The 23,593-nt window shown below is 40.1% G+C and overlaps 1 protein-coding gene across 2 annotated transcripts; it reads right to left on the bottom strand.

The window, feature by feature from the left end:
• Positions 1-1,938: 1,938 nt before the first annotated feature.
• LOC124802562 lies at positions 1,939-15,118 on the bottom strand. Of its 2 annotated transcripts, XM_047263430.1 has the most exons (3): positions 14,890-15,118; positions 3,310-3,559; positions 1,939-3,279 (listed from the first exon to the last, which is right to left on the bottom strand). In XM_047263430.1, the coding sequence occupies exons 2-3, from the start codon at positions 3,367-3,369 to the stop codon at positions 2,599-2,601; spliced, it is 741 nt and encodes a 246-aa protein (XP_047119386.1). In that variant the 5' UTR covers positions 3,370-3,559; positions 14,890-15,118; the 3' UTR covers positions 1,939-2,598. The 2 variants fall into 2 exon arrangements, with proteins under 2 accessions (XP_047119386.1, XP_047119385.1); XM_047263429.1 differs by having other exon boundaries at positions 1,939-3,559; positions 14,890-15,116.
• Between the last annotated feature and the right edge of the window lie 8,475 nt (positions 15,119-23,593).

Genomic DNA, 23,593 nt, shown 5'->3' with positions numbered 1-23,593 from the left:
ACCTCATTATGTTTGAGCTCAGAATATGATCTAAGGTTCTACAACAAAACCAAAATCAAGGATATTAGATGATAGTTTTGTGAATCGCTTCCACTATCCTTCTTGTATATTGATGTGACTTGTTGTGTTTCAAAGAGGGGCTAACTGAGCCACAAATTCAGTATAGAATCTGAGAGAGATTCCATTTGGCCCTGGAACTTTGTTCAGTTTTAATGATTTCAGCTATTTCTCAACACCACTGACAATAATACTTATTTCATTAATCTTTTCAGTGGTATGTGGACTAAACCGGGGCAATTCTCCTGTTCTCCTGGATTTTCCTCTGCAAAGGAACATTTGAAAATAGAGTTAAGCACTTCACCTTTCGCTTTGCTCCCTCAATTTCAGCTCCTGTCTCATTTGCTAGGGACTGCACAGTAACAGCCTTTACATATGATTAAAATTTCTTTGATTCTGTGAAAGGTTACTTGACAATATTCTGCTACGGATGTCTTTGAAAGCATCATATATTGCTCTCTTGACAGTCAAATGCGTTTCATTCCGCATCTATCTATAGTCCTACACTTTGTTTTACGCTTATTGTGCAGTAATCACTGTTTCTTGAGAAGTTTCTTCACAGTGACTATGTACCATGGAGATTCGCTCCCTTTGTGAACTATTCCACAGGGTACATATCTATCCAATGAATGGTCAACTACTCTTTTAAACTTGAGCTGTAGTTCCTCTACATGCTCCTGCCCTGTGCTGAAAATATCAAGTTCCTCTATTTATGGCTAGTATCATTCCATTATCATTTATCTGATTTCATAACACATGATATTCTGCATGACTGGTACTTGTAATTTATTCTTATTCATTAAAATTGAAAACTAATCTTGAACAACAAAGAGAAATATTTTTATAAGTAATTACATTATGTTATAGCCAATTATTTACATTGAGCTTCTTAATTTGGTTAGCACTAACTGAAGATGAATGACTTACTGTGATCATTTGACAATTTAATATTTTCTTGTGCTTCAATGACTTTACATGACTAAAAGCTATTCTTTTGCTCCAATCAAAAAATATGTTGACACCAACTCTAGCTGCAAAGTTTAAGCCTCACAATTTATTCTGGTAGACGGTAATTTATTCTGGTAGATGGTAATTCACAAAATTCAATATAATGAAAGGGAAGGTTCTTAAAAACTGTCCCAACAGTTGGATATTTATGATCAGATGCAAAACAAAGATTTTGTGTAACAACAACTAAACACCTTTTGTAAATTCTCAAGTATTAATGATATGATACTTTTTACTTTGATGTCTATTCATTTTTTTATAATGACAAGTCATTTGCTCACTCATAGTGTGTCAACAGATAATTTTTTTTTCTCACATCTTGCTGACATTGTCCATCATTGATCTTTGTCTTAGGAGGTACGTGCTTGACATTAAAACACCTTTCTTTCCCTTAATTCCTGTTTCATTTGATGGATGTATTGTGCATTTCATGGTGACTGTGATTCTTATCTTCTTTTATCAGTTTTGCAATAGTTTAACAAAAATATTGACAACACCAAACATTTCAAACAAATCATATAAGGGAAAATGAAAACACGTATGGAAGACAGTCTGAAACATTGTGGTTCTTAAATGACAACAGAAATTGAACTAATGCTTTAAAATGATTAAGGCAAGGCAGCAGTAATCACACAACTCTATATCCTTATTGTGTTAACGTTGAATGCCTATACATTATGGTTTCTTTGTATTCACTTTCTTCTGTTTTTTATTGCCTTTGCCTCCAACTGAAGATTTTGTATCTCTTTTGTTGTACTAGAAACTTTCCATCGCTTTATCAACTACATCTATCTTATAAACAGGCAGAGGGGTGAATGATATAAACACACAATTTTTGTTTAGTTATTTTATTTTCAATACATATCTAAACTGTTACAAAAATTTTATGAGGCATATATTTGTTTTGCCACTGATTACATATGAATATAAATAATATGAGAACAAATTTTTATAAATAGAAAGGCAAGCAACTGTATTTAAATTACTCTCAACTGATGAAAGTAAATCATTATGGAAGTTACAAAAATGAGAAAAACTGACTGTACAGCAGTCATTATAAATTAAACAAAAGTCATAAAAGACCATGTTGCAAAATCTACAGTCTCTCTGCCATCCATTCTCCCACAAAATTAATTATCATGAAATAGAATCAAACTGTTGTCATATAAATACAGATCCACTCCACAATACTTACCTTAATCCATTCCACTCAAACAAAACCACATCATCAATATTTATGCAGATTCAGGATAGAACAACATCCCCAACAAACCACTGTTTACTCCAACATGTAAATGTCTATCACACAGTGAGAGATAGCATGCATTCTTAACTCTTCATTTATTTTGTCTGTTAATGTCTAAACATGGAAGAAATTGATTTCTGCTGCTAAGTTTCTTTAGGCTTCTCTTTGCTGCAGTTTTTATAACATCTGGTTCACATAATTTCATACTACACCTACAATTTGTTTGAATAATGATGAGACGGATGTACTTCAATTATGCAGCTCATACCTACATGCTTATGCGGCACTTATGTTGCTTTCAGTAAACATACTTCTTGATTAAAAAAATGCATTTGCACTGTTTCAGACTGTGGCAGGGCGCTTTGGCATAGCACGCACAGGCGATGTCTCCTCCTCACTTTCACAACAACCACAGCAGTCAACAAGCCACATAACATCCTCAGATGTTTCATGGCCTCTTTGTTTGCGACCATGGTGTCCATGGCCATGTAATCCTTGATCAGAGGAACCTGGGCCATGATGTCCAGGTCCATGAGGTCCATGACCATGTGGGCCATGACCATGGGGACCATGACCATGCTTTCCATGTCCATGTGGACCATGACCATGCTTTCCATGTCCATGCGGACCATGACCATGCTTTCCATGTCCATGCGGACCATGACCATGTGGTCCATGACCGTGTGGTCCAAAACCGTGTGGTCCATGGCCGTGTGGGCCATGGCCATGTGGTCCACAGCCAAATGGTCCATGACCATGTGGTCCACAGCCAAGTGGCCCATGACCATGTGGTCCATGACTGTGTGGTCCATGACCGTGTGGTCCATGACCGTGTGGTCCATGACCGTGTGGTCCATGACCGTGTGGTCCATGACCGTGTGGTCCATGACCATGTGGTCCACAACCATGTGGTCCATGACCAAGTGGCCCACGACCATGTGGTCCATGACCAAGTGGCCCATGACCATGTGGTCCATGACCAAGTGGCCCATGACCATGTGGTCCATGGCGATGTGGTCCATGACCATGAAATCTATGACCCCAAAATCCGTCTTCATCACATACTAGATGCTTGGCATGCTTGTGACCGTGATGTTTATGTCCGTGCTTGTGACCATGATGTTTATGTCCGTGCTTGTGTATTCCGTGGTGACCATGCTTCTCATGCTTGCATTTGTGGAGTCCTAAGATGGACTTATGTCCATGATGAACCAGCGCTCGTGGAGGACAGTGTATCTTCATTTTCCTCTGAAACAAAAAAGAGGAACATGTTAATAGTATTTTACTACTGAATAATAATAGTTAATATGCGTTTCTCAAAACAGTCAGTTTCTATCTCTTGAGAAGGGTATATGAATTATCTGTTCAGCAAACTATGTTTTCTATTGTGTAGATTAAGGAAGTGTCAGCAAACAGTTGTTACTCCAGTTGTAGTTTGATTTCTTCCATTCCCATCTGTATTGTGGAATACTGATATGGAGTAATTCCATGGGGGCTAAATGTTTATTCAAATGCCAGAAGAAAGCAATAAGATGCATATTAAAATTAGCAGATTGACGGTCCTGCAGGTACCACTTCAAATGTCTCTGCATAATGACAGCACCTAGCTGTTTAACATGTGTCACCTACTGGATTTGCCTTCTTCAAGACTCACTGTTGTCCATAATAGCTATAAGTCCTTTGGAATGAAAGTCTTCAATATGTACCATGTGTAACTGATATTGTATGGGACTTGAATCCACTGCATACTTTGACAAAGCCACTCATACGAAAAATCCAGAATGGCAAATACAGATTCTAATGATCTGAAGGTTTCTATAGATTTAGTTTTTAGAATTTATTTATATATTTAACACAATGAGTAACTCTACATAGCTGCAAACTCTAATGGGCTCAATCATTTTACAACCTTGTTTGAAGGAGGATAGGAAACATAAATACCTCTGCTAAGGTAGCGCTCTAGAATATATGAATCATTTGTTTGTATCTTACAGACACAAAGTGGTAGACCGATACTATGTAATATACTATGTAATAGTGATTATTCCATTGAAATAGCTATAACAAGACTATGAAAGAATTTCACAATCCAGTGAGTGAACCAACATGCTTTTAGTATTATTGTTGATTCACTGTCACTCACTGACAGTCTGAGTTTCAAGGTTACTATGACAGTAACCTAGAATTTTGTTAAACTTTGATAAGAGTGCATGCTACTTTCTTGTAGTCACATTCCTCCAGTAGCAAGTCAGAGAGGTCAGCATGTGGTTGCTGCATACGGATCAGAAATGACAATTAACAAATTGTGTATGGGATGAAACTATTTTGGTCAGATATTTCCATTGTTATTTCATAACTATTGCACTTCCTTTTACATGTCCCACTTCCTTTTACGTGTGACTTGAAAGCTTCCTGCTCAATTTTGTATGTATGTAAAGGCAACCCATGAAGTTTTTGAGTCCACTACTTTGTATTGATAACTGAGGTATCATATCAGCATGAGTACAGGTAACTGTATTCACAATGTAGTTCTTCTTGCTGCCCAAGAATTTAAATGAACTTCCACCACACTTCTTATTTTCTGTCATGTGAACATTTGGTGAACAGAATAGAAAGTGTTACGATAGCCTTTGGTTTATGATTATCATTTGATTCTATGTAAACTGGGCAACATTATTAATTCTTAGAATGAAAAATCTTTTTATGATATGAAGTAGATTCCCATAGCAATAAAACACTGGACGGGCCAAGATAATGTTAATAATGCATACCAACTGCCACATATTGAAAAGTATACTTATGTGTGCAGGGTAATGAGAAAACACAAAATCAGCATAGCCTCAGAGAAATACATTGCAGCAGAGTTTACTTAACACTTGTAATACATCCAACAATGCTTCAGTCTGAAGCTCCTATACATTTTGTATTTCTGGGCATTATTCTGCAAGATAAAAATGGAAACCACACAAATGTTAATTCCAACGCTACAAATTGTATATCTGTCATCTTTTGACATGTGTATACACTACATCCTATTTCCTCAAGTTATCGTCAACATATCATTTGTCATGGCTGTGCAAAAGTTCACATTCTGTTGAAGTATGAAGTTCCTATAACCACTTTTGAATTGCTGTGATGACAAGAATTACAGCAACCTGATGCTAATACATTTTCAGTCTTTGAGTCTTTTTACATGTGCTTCTGAAGATGGGCAGAGTATTATAGTATTAAAGAACTCTCATTTATGCTACACTGCAATATGAATACTGTAGCTGGTCTGATTTGTAAAAAAAACATTGAACCCCAATCTTTCCTTCTTTCTTCTCTTGCCTTATGCCGCACAATTCAAATTAACTGAAGTTCAAACAACCACCAATGAACATTAACACCAGAAGTAGGGTCATAGGTTGGAACACTAGGCTATTTTTGGGGATAAACCATGATAACAGTCTTCCTTCCCTTAAAAGTATCTCAGTCAGTTTAGAGAGTTCTTGAATATGTGCTTGAAAGGTTGAATGTACCACGCTAGAATGTACAAATGCCATAGAAATTTGCTCAGAATTATCTACCATCAAAGTGTGCAATCTATTAAAAATAAAGTACAGCAGCTTGAAACTGAATTATAGACTTTGAACTGCAGAATGGTATTGCATTATGGAGCACTGGTGTAAATACACTGAAATACATCATATTCATGTTGTCATAATACGTATGTGCATGTTGGTACTTAAAGGGTGGGCAATCATACATGTATTTACATCAGATGTGGAACACAGCTGAAATTTATAGAAGATCTCATCACAATTCGTGTAGATTTTATTTTGAATTGGCAATGGTTGATACAAACATTCATAAGGAGTTAACAGCTCTGTGCATATACTGCCCACCTAATGGCAATGTGGTCACTTTCTTCAACAAATTAACTGAAATCCTGGAAAGGACCTCAACTCCGTAAAACTACATAATAACATGTGGAGACCTGAATATTATCACAGATACTGAAGGTGAAATCAGTAATTAATTGATAAGCATTTTGAACACTTTTGGTGTGTCACAAATGGCAAATGCTGCTACAACTTCAGTGTCAGTCTTAGAATCACTTACAGATTTCGACAAGGAAAATTGTAAAGTATTTACAAAAGACTGAAGCTTCTCTGGTCATCATGGGCAGATAATAAAACTAAAGACAGGCTTGGTAAAATCCACAAAACTGCAGGACTACAAAACAATCTTTGTGGAATGTAAAATGACACTTTTTCTAGGGCAATGGAAAGTCAAACCTGGGATGAAGTGCATAAGGAAAAGAATGTAGATGCTAAGTTATGCAAATTCTAAAGGTTGTTTAAATTAATTTTTGAGGAGAGATTTCCAAAAGTAGACACTTCAACAGCAGCAGCTAAGGAAAATAGATTGATAACTGTGGGTTTTAAAAAGACAGTTCTCTTAAAAAATGTGAGACTTCCACAGTACTGTCACAGGTATAAAAAATATACATGAGGGCACTGCTTGATGAAATAAAATCCTTCAATTACTAAACAAAAGCAAAATAATATCTGTCGTCATAAAATATGAAACTGGAAAAGCAGGAACACATAACACATATAATAACATACAAATAAAAGATGAGGGTAGAATAATAGAAAATACTCAAGAATTGGGAAATTTTGCAAATGGTTATTTCTATAGTATTGCTGAGAAGCTGCAAAACAAAATCTTCCTAAAACACATGCAGTATCCACAACGAGTTACACACCAAGCACAACAATGTTGTTTCCTGCAACAGAGCTGAAAGGCAGGAAGATAATAGACACACTTAAAAACATAAAAAGTTAGCAGGCATTGATGAGGTTACAGCTTCTGATCTGAAGGAATGCATAGACAGCATACACACCCCATTAACAAACATGATAAATGAGCCCTTTATTTCAGGCCTTTTTCTGAACACCTAAACTCACATTAATTGTGCCAGTACTAAAGAGGGGTAATGCAGAGAGCACAGAAAACTGTAGGCCAGTTTCACTACTGTGTCCATTCTCAAAAATAATTGAAACAATCATGAATGATAGACTAATGATTAATATGAATAAATACAGCCTTTTTAACAAAGCACAGTTTGGTTTCCAATGTGGGAGAATACAATATCAGCCATTATCGAGTTCACTAACATGATATTTGAAGCTCTTGACAAGGATGACTGTGTTACAGGCAGATTCATAGACTTGTTCAGGCTTTTATGCTGCTTGCCAAGAAATACAACTAAACAAACTAGAAGCATTAGGTGTAAGAGGAATACAAATGAATGGTTCCAGTCTTACCTGGAAAACAGGATGGAAAAGGTAGAGATAGTTCATATGTCCACTGATGATAAATTTAATAAAATAATAATTGCCAGACGAGAAAGACATAAACATAGGTGTCCCTCAGTGTAGTTTATTGGGACCAGTTCTGTTCTTAATGTATATTCATGTTGTTCGAGTGTAAACAATGATGCCCATGTAACAGTTTATGGAAGGAAGGGGGGAGGACTAGACATGGCGTATGGAGTATTTTTAATATTTTGGAAGATGAATGGAGAGTTGTAAGTAGTCATAAAGAGCTCTTGTTCCGACTCTGTTAAAAGACTGCGTAATACTGACTTTTAAACCATTTTCTAGAAGGAAAAACACTAGACTACACTATATTTTATTCCTTCCCTAGAGCTGGGGAGGGGAGCACCACCCTCTTAACCCTTGCCTCCCAGGTATGGGTGCCCTTGAGTGTAAGACATGGAGAGAAAGTTCTCTTTGTTAGTGGCAGAAACATGACAGTCGCTGACAAAACACCAGAACTCCTATCAGAGGAAGCAAATGAAGCCCTCAAGGATGTTCACGATTGGGCAGTATGTAATATGTCAATATTGAAAATCTAGAAAACAGACATTATGCACTTCACCACAAAGAGAGAAAACAGCTCTGTCACTCTGAGCATAGATGATACATCTACACATTGTGTAACAAACACAAGTTTTTGATGATTAAATATTGACTGTCAGTTTACATGGAATCAGTTTACATGGAATAAACACACAAAGATACTGACAAAAATAATGTTATCAGTATGTTAAACTGCCCAATGAGATGAAAAAGGTTACCAAAATACATTTGTTTAAAAAGCAGCTAAGTTCTTCTGGATGTTGCCTTATTTTTTCAGGTGGGTTGAGGGGAGGACACAAATACGGGCCTGTTTACAGGCCCAGTCAGTTTTTTGCACAGTATGGGGTTAATAAGTGGCATCACAATATGTTGGTCCAGGAGCACCAGTGGATGTCATTAGTGTGTGCAGTGAAGCAATGCAAAACTTCATGTTATACTATAACTTCAGTGGTGCAAATTATCTGTACATCAAAGGACACTGTACAATGGGGACCAACTAAATGAGACAGTGTGGTTATTAAGACTGCATCCTTATATTTATAAGGATGGAGTTTGCTCAGTCTCACCATCCCAATTCAGGTTTTCCCATATCATTTCAGGCAAATGCTGGGATGGTTACTTCTTTGAGGCCACATCTGACCACCTGTCCTACCCTCACAAATGTGTACTTATATATTCTCTATATGTGTATAATTTGAGCTGTTTATTTTCATTGTAGTATGATTGGAAATGCTATAGTGCTGTGAGATTATACCTGGATGAATAAATAAATCAAATCAAAACCACTTAATGGTCATACATTGAATGAAGCATAAGGCGTAAAATTCCTTAGGGTCCAGCAGGATAACAAGTTAAAATGGTGAGTCAACACATGGATAAACTAATCAAGAAGGTCATTTCAGCACAGTTATGCCTTTAGAAGCATCTCTCAGTGTGTTAACCTAAAGACAAGATTGTTGGTTTATTTTTATTTTCTCCCCGTGTCATTTCATGGAATTATCTTCCAATATGCTAAGGTCCATGTTCTTTGTAAGGAAACAACCAGCACAGTGTGCACATCAAGCCTTCTTCTGCATTGTCTGTCATTGACTTTTTGACCGTATATACAGTGAGGAATCACAGTGTTGGGGAACCTAACCTTCAAAGGAATGAAAAGAATATTTGAGCTACAGAACAATGCCATTCAAATTATACTGAAAAAGAAACAAAAAGAATTTTGAAGAAATTGTTTCAAAGATCTCAATATTTTGATGTTTCCATCATAGCATGTTTTCATAACCATTGTGACTACATTAGAAAGCAATTGTGGTGCATTTGAAACAGACTTCACATTTTTTGAAAAAGGGCATAAATACTCCGATATCAGGTTAATACAGGCATTGCCAACAGACCTACAAAACCTAAAAACTGAGAAGATATCCATGCAACCCTAAAAAAGTTTCTAAGAAGAAATTCTGTTGTTATGCTGAGTAGATGAGCAGAGAGTGAGTAAAAGTTCATCCTGGACTGATAAATTTGATGTACCACATGAAGAGAAACTAGCATTAGTGATAGGTGCTAGAAAGTAAACTAGAATCAGAACAACTCATGTACATTATAACATAATATTGCCCATAAAACTGCATTTTTTAACTCGGGTGAATGTGTTGTAAACTATCCTACACTGTGCAAGCTATTATACATTTTTACTGTGTAAGCTATTATATATACATATCGTCTAGTTTGTAAACACAACGGCATGTCCTATGTTACAAGCACATAGCTATAAAAAAGGTAATTTACAGGACAAATTTGGAAACTGTCCAAGATGATGATGATGATATTAAAATATTTGTATCTCTTATCATTATGAAAATCCTTGGCATTTGTGGCACCTTAAGAGTGGAGGTGGCAATAACTTCTATTTGAGGGAGGGAGGGGGGGGGGGGGGGAGAGAGTACAGCAGCAAACTGCTGTGAATCTCACCATCTCACTGGATTCACATTTGACAACCTATACTGAAATACTTTCTGGTGCATATTTGCTATTTTCAAATAGAGTTAATCTGAAGAAGACACATAGGCTATATCATAATTTGAAGGGAGATCTTATCAAAATGATTGGCACAAATGAATGCAATGCTTACCACTAAGGCTGCAAAACATCATTTTAAATAAAATGAATTACTCATTCTGATACAGTAATGGGTTGTCTTCACCATAGAGTATCTCATGGGTCACAGTAATGGAAGTTCGAGGATGAAGACAATAAACAAAAATGAGAAGTGGCAGCAAATCAGTGGCAACAGACTGACTGCATGCATTGTACACTCACGTAACCATACAGAAACGCTTTCAGGCTGCAGGTGTGGCACTGTGTGTGTGTGTGTGTGTGTGTGTGTGTGTGTGTGTGGGCATGTGTGCGCGTACACATGAGTAGACAAAAAACTGTATTCTGAAAGCTAGTGAAACTTTCTGAGTGGGTACATTCTTATATCAATCACTTACTGATCAGCTGGACGTGAGTGTTGTCCACCCTCAGTTTTTCTTACTAGCTGACCAGCATCTGAGTAACAATGTCATTTCCCAAAGCAGGAGAAACCATGCTGTGTAGTTACTAAAGCACAATGCATAGCTGTAAAATAACAACTACGTTACACTGGAAAACACTCTTTTCATGCAATAGGTTCACTTCTTCTGGACAGCACTTTCAACATTGGCAATCAAAGCTTCCTCATTATACATAATTTCGTGTATCGTATTTGTATTAAAAATGTGAACCAAGATGATACCCAGTGCAGTGGCTGACAGGAGCAACTGCAAAGAAATTTCTCATTTATGATCGCTACCGTCAGCCACTGTGCCAAGTGTCAACCTGGTTTGCATGGATAATACTGCTGAACAGCAATACTAAACTAAGGCATCTTGGGAAGTGTCATAAGCAATGTGTGTGTGGTTGTGATACCAGTATTCTGCAATGGAATTATGCCTAGAAGATATTCTGTTCATAAAACCCTCACTAGTTTGTTCACCTGTCTGTGTTAGAAGAGGGAAACATGAAGCTAACTGGAAGTAAAAATGGATATTAACTGTGTAGTAAGATCAACGCTCTCTCTCTTTCAAACACTTTGACTGACACAATGCCACTCAGAGGCTTTGGTCAACATTGTTAGTACTTTGGCAATGCATCAGTTGGCTTAGTCAATAGTAGATTAATTTTAAGTAACCAGTGGAGGGTCTCCTTCAGAGTTTACTTGATGCATGTGTTGGGGCTGTGGTGACATTCATAGGCTATCTTGTTAGATGGTAGTTTTGGTTGCTAGTTAGCACAGCTCACATATATATGTGAAGCAGCTTGACTACAGTTACTCATGATAGCGACAGGCTGAACTGTGTCGTGGCCAGAGGCCTAGGTCAGCTCAAATGCGATTGTTTGTACATCTGAGAAAAAAAATTGTCACAATTATCAAACATTGATGTAGTTATGAGGGCAGTTATAGTATTAAAAGCTTACGAACGTCTTAAGGGTAGCCCTTTCTAACTTGTCACATTCCTACACGAGTTGCTGCACGTTCCTTAGTGCCGTATTCTCGGATAACAGGAATATCGGTATTGTGAAGTTAAGTTTACTTTGTGATATGACAAGTTAACTTAATTACTGCCAACATAGCCACCATGTTCCACTCTGCAGCACCATTTTTTACCAGCAAACCCCTGATCCTTTAAAGAATCGAACTCCCATGTACGAAACAGCTTCAAGCGTCCGATAACTTTACAAATGAGTTAGTGTGTTAAATGTTTGACTTTAAGTATGTGAACGAGAAAAAGTTTTGAAATTAAAGTTTGTTGGAAGTTGCTAACTGCTCTCACTGTGAAACACCAGATGAATATAGCGTGGGTAATTCGCACTTCATTTTAAACAGAAGTGAGTTTCTCCCGCATCTCGGTGTTTATGACATCATATCTTCTAAACTATTTAGATATTGTCTGCAAAGTTAGTTACAAATAGAGCGAGTAGTAAAGAAGTAATAAAGTAATACGTCATGCACGACAGGAGTTTTACCGGGCATCACTTTACGCAAAAGCTAGTTTTTCATGCACCTGAATGTGTGAATGCCGTATCTCCTGAAATGTCTGTCGTAAAATGAAATAATTTTGCATGGTACAAGTGGATATCAGCTGCAAACTGTGTTGCAAATATAGTAGGTAGTAAAGATGTGATAAATTAAAACTTCATGTATGATGCTGAAGTCTTACTTCATGACAAGCGAAAATGTAGTACGGTATGCGGAAAGCGTTGTTCTTGCCTTCATTGTGTGTGTGTGTGTGTGTGTGTGTGTGCGGGAAAAAGTTTCATAAAGTTTTGAAATTATATGTAAAGACTGTTGGAAGTCGCTCAGTGCTCTCATTCTTAAATAGTAGATGTATAAGTTCGGGTACTTGCGAGCCGACAGTTACGCTCCCTCAAGACTGACAGTTCTGTAATACTTGTCTTATTGGGTTACACTTTTAAAATAAGATTATGCGTCTTTGGATTAAGATAACATTTCAAAAATTTAAAAACAGCCAATAATTCCGTGAAATACTGAAAATCAAATTATTGTTTGATTTGATTTGATTTTGCCCCTGGAAGCCGTTAGGCAGGTACCCGCAACTAGAAATGGATTCCACAATAGTTGCTTCATAAAACAGTTAGCTTTCGAATCACCATTTTCTCGAATAGAATTGACGCGGCTATTGTTTTGGTAAGTTACGATAAAAAATTCTAGCTTCAATTAACGTCTACAAAATATCCCAGCTGTACTCCCATTGGCTAGTGGCAACCACACATCGACACGCCTTTATGGCGAGTGCTGCCAATAAGTTCCCGTGACATACGGAACGTGTGATTTGTCGCGTTCACTCTCAATCACTCATCACGTGAACTAACAGCGGCAAGCTACCGAAATGCTGCGGACACCGAGAGTGCACCTTCTGGTTCTTAAATCAAAGTGCATAAATGAGCAATAATTCCTGTTTCCAATGAAGATAATTGAGTCTCAAATTGGATACTGTGTGACAACTCTCAAACAACGACGTTTCCAACATTCTGCATATTGAATTGACAGGCAACTGTTGTACAATAAAGTTGCAATTGACAAGAAAAAGAGTCGTGTACTGGAAATGAAACGAAGTGGGTCCCATTCATGTTACTTCAGTAAGTAATACAAATGAGTAATGTGTAGTTTGATGGAGGACACAATGTACAGCCGGCCGAAGTGGCCGTGCGGTTAAAGGCGCTGCAGTCTGGAACCGCAAGACCGCTACGGTCGCAGGTTTGAATCCTGCCTCGGGCATGGATGTTTGTGATGTCCTTAGGTTAGTTAGGTTTAACTAATTCTAAGTTCTAGGGGACTAATGACCTCAGCAGTTGAGTCCCATAGTGCTCAGAGCCATTTGAACCACAATGTACATCCAAATATTTGGGGTACAATTCAGTGAACTTTTTAGCAGAAAATGTAAACAAATTCAATTTCTGTTTTATAAAACAGGATTGCGCAGCTTTATTATCAGTATTTTCTACCACCGCGCTGTATTGACTTTACGTACATGTAAAGGCAGTTAGTGTGACCAGGAATTTTTGGTCTGAAAATGAACTGTCAGAATAATTCCTAGTTACAACATAGCTAACAGATACGCCATAGACATTGTCTCATAGTTGAATCACGACAATATCGGGTGGTAATAAAACATTTAATCAATAGGCAAGTTCTGTAAATTTTTGCTTAACGATACAATATAAGGTACGGTAATGAATGGTTTGACCGCAGCAGGGACAAACTGCAGCTTAAAGCGTGCTTACACCGTTATACCTCAGCTGAATGTGATAAAAGATGATGCAGAAAATCTCTAAGTTATATTCTCATGGAAATCATTAACTAACGAAACATATTTGTGGTATGAGTCAGTAATCATCAAGAATATTCTATAAATACAATCGTCTAGTCGTTAAATAATTTTATAATTAACACGTTTCGGCGATCATCATGCATATTTTACGACTAAAACCTTCTAGACAGCTATTTTTTTTTTTAATTACGACGGTCCGGCATATGCCATCATCATATATCAAAATGTGCTGAACTTGCGGAACACTGTCAGTGCAGAATTAAAATTTTTAATGATAACATGAACCTTGCTTCGCATGTTCAAAGTATTTTCATATCTGATGACTGCAGATGCCGAAACGTCGTAACAAATAAGGACATTTTATTTAGCGATCTAGGCGGTTTTCTTCATAAAAAGCCCCACATAAATCAGTCACAAAAAATGTATCCGCAGTTCTGCTGAAATGTACCAAATCCCTTCCTGGCGTAAGAATTTGTATAAGTGAACATTTATAAATACGAGTCATTATTGCAGGCTCCTGCTTATGTTTTGACATTTTGGATTCCGTTCTAACAGATAAAGTTACAAAAATTTAAAAAAAAAATAACGTAGGTTGCCTGGCCTACTTGTTAGTACTACGATTTTATGATTATACGATTACGGAGCACTCAACCGTTCTGTAAATTAATATTGATTACCATGAAAAAAAAGTAGTTGTTTCGAAAGTGTTATTCACCGAACCATTACTTTAAATCGTGAATACATGACGGTGACAGAACGATTTTGACATAACATACAGCTTACATTAAGCAGCGCTTACCTTCCGTAAAGTGCACGTTGCTGGCCTCTCGATGCGACGACAACTGTTGCTCGGCGACCGCTACAACAGTCTTTTATAAAACGTGGGCGGCAGTGCGACGTTGCACAGTGTGGCGCAACAGGGCTGAGTCATCGTCACGTTGATGGTATGGAGGACGCGAGTCACGTGCTGGAGAAAACCAGCGTATACCAGTTTTCATGCCATCTGAAGCGGAAGGTGACGCGCCAGCGCGCTACAGCGAATAGGCGGCCTCCGTTGATGGTATGGAGGTCACGAGTCACGTGTTGGAAAAACCAGCGCATGCCAGTTGCTATGCCAACTGGTGCTAAGGCGTCCAAAATGGTGCAATCCTGCAACCGGAACCTAAGTAAAAGCTAATGCATTTCAGACGCTCTGAAAGACATCACATATAATCTTCAGTTCACACAGAATAGAAAACCTACGTTAAAATTCTAGTTTAGTACTGTAAGGGTTCTTGTTTTCCGATTTTTTATTTGATTTTTATTGATTCCAGAAATCTTGTTGCGTGTTGTTAACACATGGATACGAGACAAGCCACAATTACAGTTTATATTAATGTTATAATTTACGGCCAGCGGTTGTGGCCGAGCGGTTGCCGGCACGGTAGCTCAGCTGGTTCGGTCAGAGAGCTGGTTGGTCTCTGTAATAAAAAAACTGAATGGAAGGATCAACAAACGTACTTGAACGGATGTCATGTGACGTCCGCAACGACCAAACACAACGATCAACAACGAACAAAATGAAAAGAAAAAAGAAAAAAAATAGCGGTTCTAGGCGCTTCAATCCGGAAACGCGCTGCTGCTACGATCGCAGGTTCGAATCCTGCCTTGGGCATGGATGTGTGTGATGTCCTTAGGTTAGTTAGGTTCAAATAGTTATGAGTTGAAGGGGACTGATGACCTCAGATGTTAAGTCCCGTAGTGCTCAGAGCCATTTGAACCATTTTTTCATAATTTACGCATAACAACAAAAAACAAAAATTACATTTGAAAAATGAACTTGTGGTACCGGCGTACAACGAAATATTTAACTTGATTATTCTATGCTGCCATTCATGAATTCCTCTACTGTACAGAAGCAGTTCCTCTGAATTAACGTTTTTACGTTTGTGCTATATCCTTCTCTTTTCAACTTTAAACTTTTGGGTAGTTTTTCGTAGAAAAGAACTTCAATGTGTCTTACACCACGGCGGCATCTCAGTTTAGCGGCGAATGGCGAAATAGTTTCGCAATTTCACGAGAAATGACTATGGGTACACTTTTTTTGATATCAAAATCCATTACATGTCCTGTCTTCCTTCACACTGATATCACTATTTGGTGGGGCAGAACGCAAGTTCGATCTGCGACATTGCCTCGCACACGCTGCTTTATGATAGGGTGCACTATCATGCTGATACAAACAACTGTTCCTTCCTCTATTGAGCCCAATGCACAATGCTGTATAAAGTATTCATATCCTTTCGCATTTAGCGCTTTCTTAAGCGAATAAGGGGACCATACCCCACGCACGATAAATACCTCCAGACCCTATCACTACATCCTCCGCACTTCGCTGTTGGGTCACGTGATGACTTTGGCCTGTCGTCATTTGGGCGTTCTCTTTTGAACCATGGCGCAACAGCATTTCCTTCGTCAGCATTTTCCGAATTTTGTTATTAATCCACATTGGATCTTTTCGTCCTTAATCCACTTTCTTGGCGCATACTTCTCCAGAGGGCGATTTACAGTCGCTTAAACTTCGCCCATAATTCCTCTACGTCCATCATACAGGAACTAAATGATGTCCATTCATTGGCTAAGTATGTTGCTTAGAAGATAACTCTCCCGGGCTTCTTGACTGAATTTATTAACTTCAGTAAGCATCGGCTGGCCAGTGTGGCCGAGCGGTTCTAGGCGCTTCAGTCTGGAACCGCGCAACCGCTACAGTCGCAGGTTCGAATCCTGCCTCGGGCATGGATGTGTGTGATGTCCTTAGGTTAGTTAGGTTCAAATAGTTATGAGTTGAAGGGGACTGATGACCTCAGATGTTACGTGCCGTAGAGCTCAGAGCCATTTGAACAATTTTTCAATAAGCATCTTCTCTGTGATGACATCATGATCACTAGCTCCTGTCTCTATATTGATACTGTTGATAAGGTCAGGCTTGTTTGTAACTCAAAAGTCTTAAATATTTCACATTTCGTATGGGCTCCGGAACAAGCTGCTGAATTTAGTTTTCGGAAAAAGTGTTCAAAATGCCCCACAAGACTACCTGTCCGTACTCCTTGCAGTGAATCCATAGACGCGCCATACTCGGTAGGTTAAAGTCGCCTCCAACTAATATTGAATGATCTGGGTATTTCAGCGCTGTAAAACTGTCACGGCGGAATCGGATGGCCGGTAAAAATATCCAACAATGAACTTGATTTCGCCTAGTTCTGTTATACGCATCCAGATAACTTCACAGTCACACGAAAATTCGACCGCAATAAAGGCAATATTTTTGTCGGCTGCAATGAACACTCCCCCTCCTATGGAGCCTAATGAGTCTTTTCGGCAGACGTTCCATGATTCGCTGAATATCTCAGGGCTATCTATGTAGGGTTTCAGCCAGCTCTCGGGCCCGACAATAATTTTAGCACAACCAAGTTCCCGAAGGACAGAAAATTTGGGAACTTTGTTACGAATGCGTCGACAACTTACTGATAAAAGTTTGACAGTCGAGGTGTATTTACTCTGAACGCGGTCTGATTTCTCTACCAGCATGTCGACTAGTGGGAGCTCATCAGAGTACCTCAAACTACCGCCTAGGCTAAAAAAAACCTCAGGTGCACTCCCCAAATGCTCTGCTACCCAAGTAGCTCCTTCTTATGTGTAGTGCACCCCTGACCTATCAATGGGAGTTCTACAGTTCTGCACCAAATAATGTAAGTCCAGGGATCTGCAGATAAGACTATTACAGAATCAATTAAGCCTCTGGCTGGGACCCTCCACTCGGTTCCAAACCAAAGAACCCTGATCAATTCCAGGAACAGTGCTGCGAATTTTGAGCTCTGCTTGCATCCCACATGCAAAGCCAGCATTCTTCACCACCTCCGCCAGCCACCTGTCTGAAGAGAGGATGGCCTCATAATGTCATTGGTGCCGATGTGAGCTGCAATTTGGAGGTGACTGAACCCTGCACGCTCGATAGCCACAGGCAGTGCCTCTTCCACATCCCAGATGACGACGACATACCGAGGTGCACAGTGGATTTGTTTTCAGCCCTGGACGCTATTTCTCTAAGGGCCCCCGCATATCCCGTACAATAATGGAGCTCCCGATAAATGGCAAACCCCTCTCCTCGTGTGTCTGCTCGGACCCTTCTGAAGGAGCAGCCACTTGTCCATTCACAGGGTGAAGGCACAAGACCAGATGGCCGGCTTCCACATTGACCCTCCACTTCGAGCGACGTGTTATCCTGCACTGGGTACATTGGAAGGTGTCGCGGCAGCAAAGCCCTTGAGAGAAACAAACGGCACCTGAGGTGCCCCACGCGTCACGCCAGGTTCTGTGCCACTGATAAGCTCTGAAGCAGCATCCTGAAGACGACTGATTGTAGTCAAAAGTGCCTTAAGCTGTTCGTGAACGGCGGTCAGCTTCTCCTCGTCCGCACACAGCACGCACACATCCTATCGATCCCAGTATGATTAACTTAAGAAGTAAACTACACTACTAGCTATTAAAATTGCTGCACCACGAAGATGACGTGCTACAGACGCGAAATTTAACCGACAGGAAGAATATGCTGTGATATGCAAATGATTAGCTTTTCAGAGCATTCACACAAGGTTGGCGCCAGTGACAACACCTACAACGTGCTGACATGAGGAAAGTTTCCAACCGATTTCTCATACACAAACAGCAGTTGACCGGCGTTGCCTGGTGAAACGTTGCAATGCCTCGTGTAAGGAGGAGAAATGCGTACCATGACGTTTCCGACTTTGATAAAGGTCGGATTGTAGCCTATCGTGATTGCGGTTTATCGTATAGCGACATTGCTGCTAGCGTTGGTCGAGATCCAATGACTGTTAGCAGAATATGGAATCGGTGGGTTCAGGAGGGTAATACTGAACGCCGTGCTGGATCCCAACGGCCTCGTATCACGGAATCGGTGGGTTCAGGAAGGTAATACGGAACGCCGTGCTGGATCCCAACGGCCTCGTATCACTAGCAGTCGAGATGACAGGCATCTTATCCGCATGGTTGTAACGGATCGTGCAGCCGCGTCTCGATCCCTTAGTCAACAGATGGGGACGTTTGCAAGACAACAACCATCTGCACTAACAGTTGGACGACGTTTGCAGCAGCATGGACTATCAGCTCGGAGACCACGGCTGCGGTTACCCTTGACGCTGCATCACAGACAGGAGCTCCTGCGATGATGTACTCAACGACGAACCTGGGTGCACGAATGGCAAAACGTCATTTTTTTGGATGAATCCAGGTTCTGTTTGCAGCACCATGATGGTCGCATCCGTGTTTGGCGACATCGCGGTGAACGCACATTGGAAGCATGTACTCGTCGTCGCCATACTGGCGTATCACTCGGCGTGATGGTATGGGGTGCCTTTGGTTACACGTCTCAGTCACCTACTGTTCGCATTGACGGCACTTTGTGTGAACAGTGGACGTTACATTTCAGATGTGTTACGACCCGTGGCTTTACCCTTCATTCGATCCCTGCGAAACCCTACATTTCCCACCGCAGGATAATGCACGACCGCATGTTGCAGGTCCTGTATGGGCCTTTCTGGATACAGAAAATGTTCGACTGCTGCCGTGGGCGGCACATTCTCCAGATATCTCACCAATTTAAAACGTCTGGTCAATGGTGGCCCAGCAACTGGCTCGTCGCAATACGCCAGTCACGACTCTCGATAAACTGTGGTATTGTGTTGAAGCTGCATGGGCAGCTGTACCTGTACACGCCATCCAATCTCTGTTTGACTCAATGCCCAGGCGTATCAAGGGCGTTATTACGGCGAGAGGTGGTTGTTCTGGGTACTGATTTCTCAGGATCTATGCACCCAAATTGCGTGAAAATGTAATCACATATCAGTTCTAGTATAATATATTTGTCCAATGAATACCCGTTTATCGTCTGCATTTCTTCTTGGTGTAGCAATTTTAATGGCCAGTAGTGTATAAAAGCACAGAGAGAACCCCGAGATGCGACACGGTATAGTGTGATAAGTCATTCCAAATCACTCGTTTCCAGTCATCCACTGTCCAATGGCGTCTCTCATTACACGACCTTCAGTATCACATAGCATTGACAGCAGAAATACGTGGCTTATGAGGAAATGTTCGACCACAGTCCCCCATTCTTTTTAACTTCCTACGCTCAGTCATTGTGCTTGCTGGACTGCAGGCAGCAATTTGGAATTCACGACTGATTCCTTCTGCTGATTTCAAGCAACTTTTTACAAACACTCGCCACGATACTCGGCGGTCTCTGTCCATCAGTGCATAAGGTCTACTTTGTCTCGCTTTAACTGCAGTTGTTTCTTGGCGTTTCCGCTTCACATTCACTTACCAACAGTGGACTTGGACAGCGTCTGAAAGGCTGAAATGTTCCTGATGGATCTGTTTCTCAGGTGACACCGAACGACTAGTCCGCGTTCGAAGTCACTGAGCTCTCCTTATCGATCCATTCTGCTGTTACTGCTTCTCTACCGACAGCACAATACTCTCTTTTTTTTAAATTTTTTAATAGAGGTGGAGCCCCTCCACGCCCACACAGGCATGATGGCCAACTCAGTAGGTCTACTACCATCTCTGCATAAGGGTTAGTTTTCACTAATGTGAGGTGTCGCAGGATGTGGGTACTGCGATGTTTGCGTACGTCTGGTTAAGGTTAACCATTAATACGCGCTCATCTGGAGACAGATTGGGTCGAAGTCGAACGAAGGGTTGCGGTTTGAAGGGCAGAGGAAAAAAAATGTCAAGGCAAGAGCCAAGGGAAAAAAAACCTCTGCGATAGTTAGATCGGGCGGTAAGAGCAGTAGCGTATGTCTTGCTGCCTGCGATAGGTCATGCAAGGGTAGGCTTTGTTAGTAGTGGGTATCTTGCATGTCTATACCTTTGACGTTGTGCGGTGGTGTTGCTCGGAGGCTGCCGCTGGGTGCCGGTGTAGAGCTCTCGTTCAGCGTCAGCAACCTGCAACAGTTAGGTTTATCAACGTTTTTGTGTCCGATAGGTCATATATCGGATGCACGGTGTAAGGTAACGTTGGAGGTTTGTTTGTGCGTCAGTGGGGGAGCTCGTCGGTGTCCCCCGCTCCCGCCTTCTTTTATACAGGCGGATCCCCATGTCGTGACATCTAGTGGTCAATCTCGCATTACTTAGGGGTGTCCAGATACTTTGGTCGGATAGTGTATGTTTGTCTGTGGTATCTGCAGCTACTTTTTAAGCTTTCTTAGTGGTGGTAGATATACATATGACGCAACCAGCAACATTTTACATGATTGCATAAAAAATTCTGTAACGACTTAACACAGATTATGTCATAGAAATTCCCTGTGGAAACGCATTCTAACTATGTGTGTGATAATTCTGTAAGTTGTATTTTGTGATGTAAGGATAATTGAGATATTAGGGAGAAATCTGCATTTCAAATTGCTTGGTGTCTTGTACATTGTGAGTTAGCGATGTGATACCTCACTTACGAACACAGCCCTGCCAAGGCTATCTTGCACCTCTGACACAACTGCCAAAGTTGCACCCCTCTCTCTCCACCCCGTAAAACTATATTTCTGCAATTTTTTCTACGCAGAATGAGCAAATTTTGTTAGTCAGTCTGATTAAAAAGAAGCATAATTGAAAAAAATATTGCGTAAATAAACTATATCGCTAAAATATTGCACACAGTTAATTAAATCTATTATTAAAGTGAATAAATTACGAACTGTATAATCTTCTTAAAAAAGCTGAAAGTAAAACGAAATGAGGATCTTAGCGCTTATGGTAGGTGCCATACATTGGCCTTATTGGCACGAGTGATAGGTATAGTGAAACATAGTATCTAACAAGATTGATACAAGAACTACATGGGCATATTTAGCAAATAGATTAGTAAACTTAAGACTTCTGGTGTTTCAGCTTGTGTCAGACTTTCATTCACCCTAGGATAACAACAAAATACCTAACCTACTGCCTTACGTCCTACAGCAGATCCTAGGTTAGAGCAGCTGACGACAAATAGCAGAGCATACATTTTTTTAAGCGAGGAGTCAACTTAGATGATGATAACAGTAATAGCTAAATTTCTTAGTGTGCACTTTTGTGCAAGAAAATCAGCACTGTGTTCCCCTTTCAGCTTAGTATTTTCGTAAATGTGGAAAATGGTGAGTTGCACTGTGGTTCGGAATCCACGTTAAATTTTAGGTCCCATTTAACTACTTAGGTAAGTCAGTTCAAAGGTCAGAGGAAGGCAATGGCATACCACCTCTAGTAGCTGTAGATGTAGGAAGTATGCAGCAGACCTCAGCAGTTACGGTGGCTAGGACAGTTGCAAAGTCTAAGAGAAAGAAGAAGGTTCTGCTGTTAGGTAGTTCTCATGGTAGAGGTGTAGGCCAGCAGTTGCAGGAAGTTTTGGGGAGTGAGTACCAGGTCACCAGCATTGTGAAGCCTAATGCAGGGTTGGCTCAGGTGACTTTTAACATAGGGGGGTTATGTAGGGATTTTACTAAAGAGGATCAGGTAGTGATTGTGGGTGGGGCTGGTAATAGTATTGATAGGGATGGGAAGTATGACATAGATGGTGACCTGGAAAAGATAGCCACTCAGACTGGCAACACGAATGTGCATTTCGTGGAACTGTTTCAGCGTCACGATCGGCCTCATCTTAATATAGCCGTCAGGCGTAATAACATGAGACTTGGGGGTGCGCTGATGACAGAAGGCATGAGTCACATTTCAGTGGTGTCGGTGGAGTCTATCAGTAGGACGGGTTTCACTAGACATGGCCTGCACCTCAACAGGTATGGGAAGGGGAGGTTGGCAAAACTTATAGGTGACAGCATAGGTGGGGGTGGTGGGATCACTCATGGGAAAATTCCGGTAGTTGTGGGTGTTAGAGCTGTACCTTTTTTAGATTGAAGTCAGCTGATAGGTATTCCTGCTTAAGGGAAGTCTCTCTAACAAAGAAACCACTTTCTACAAAGCTTGGGTATCCGATTAATGAGGGAATTAGTATATTTCATCAAAATATACAAGGTATTCGAGATAAAGTTAGTGAACTGCTTATAGATGTTGACTCTGAAATTATTGGTATATCTGAACACTTCTTAAATAAGGAGATAATTCAGAGGCTTCCTTTACCAGGATACAGGTTGGCTGGCAGCTTTTCTAGGAGCTCTTTGCGGTGTGGGGGAGTAGCCATGTATGTGAGAAACGGTATCCCATTTGAGTCAATTGATGTTTCAAAGTACTGCACTGAAAAGGTGTTTGAATGTTGTGCAGGTGTGGTTAAATTTAGTGGAGCTAAACTTCTTACTGTTGTTATTTATAGATCCCCAGACTCCGATTTCACAACATTTTTGCTAAAGCTAGAGGAGGTTCTTGGTTCACTTTATAGGAAATACAAAAAGTTAGTTATATGTGGTGACTTCAATATTAATTGTATAAGTGATTGTGCAAGGAAAAGGATGCTGGTAGAC

This window comes from Schistocerca piceifrons, chromosome 6, assembly GCF_021461385.2.
Source record: "Schistocerca piceifrons isolate TAMUIC-IGC-003096 chromosome 6, iqSchPice1.1, whole genome shotgun sequence".
Taxonomy (NCBI): Eukaryota; Metazoa; Arthropoda; class Insecta; order Orthoptera; family Acrididae; genus Schistocerca; species Schistocerca piceifrons.
This window is presented reverse-complemented; position numbering and strand designations above follow the sequence as displayed.

What these genes read in the sequence shown, in the direction of transcription:
- LOC124802562 (XM_047263429.1), bottom strand. Translation starts at nt 3,369, where the DNA reads ATGAAGACGGATTTTGGGGTCATAGATTTCATGGTCATGGACCACATC.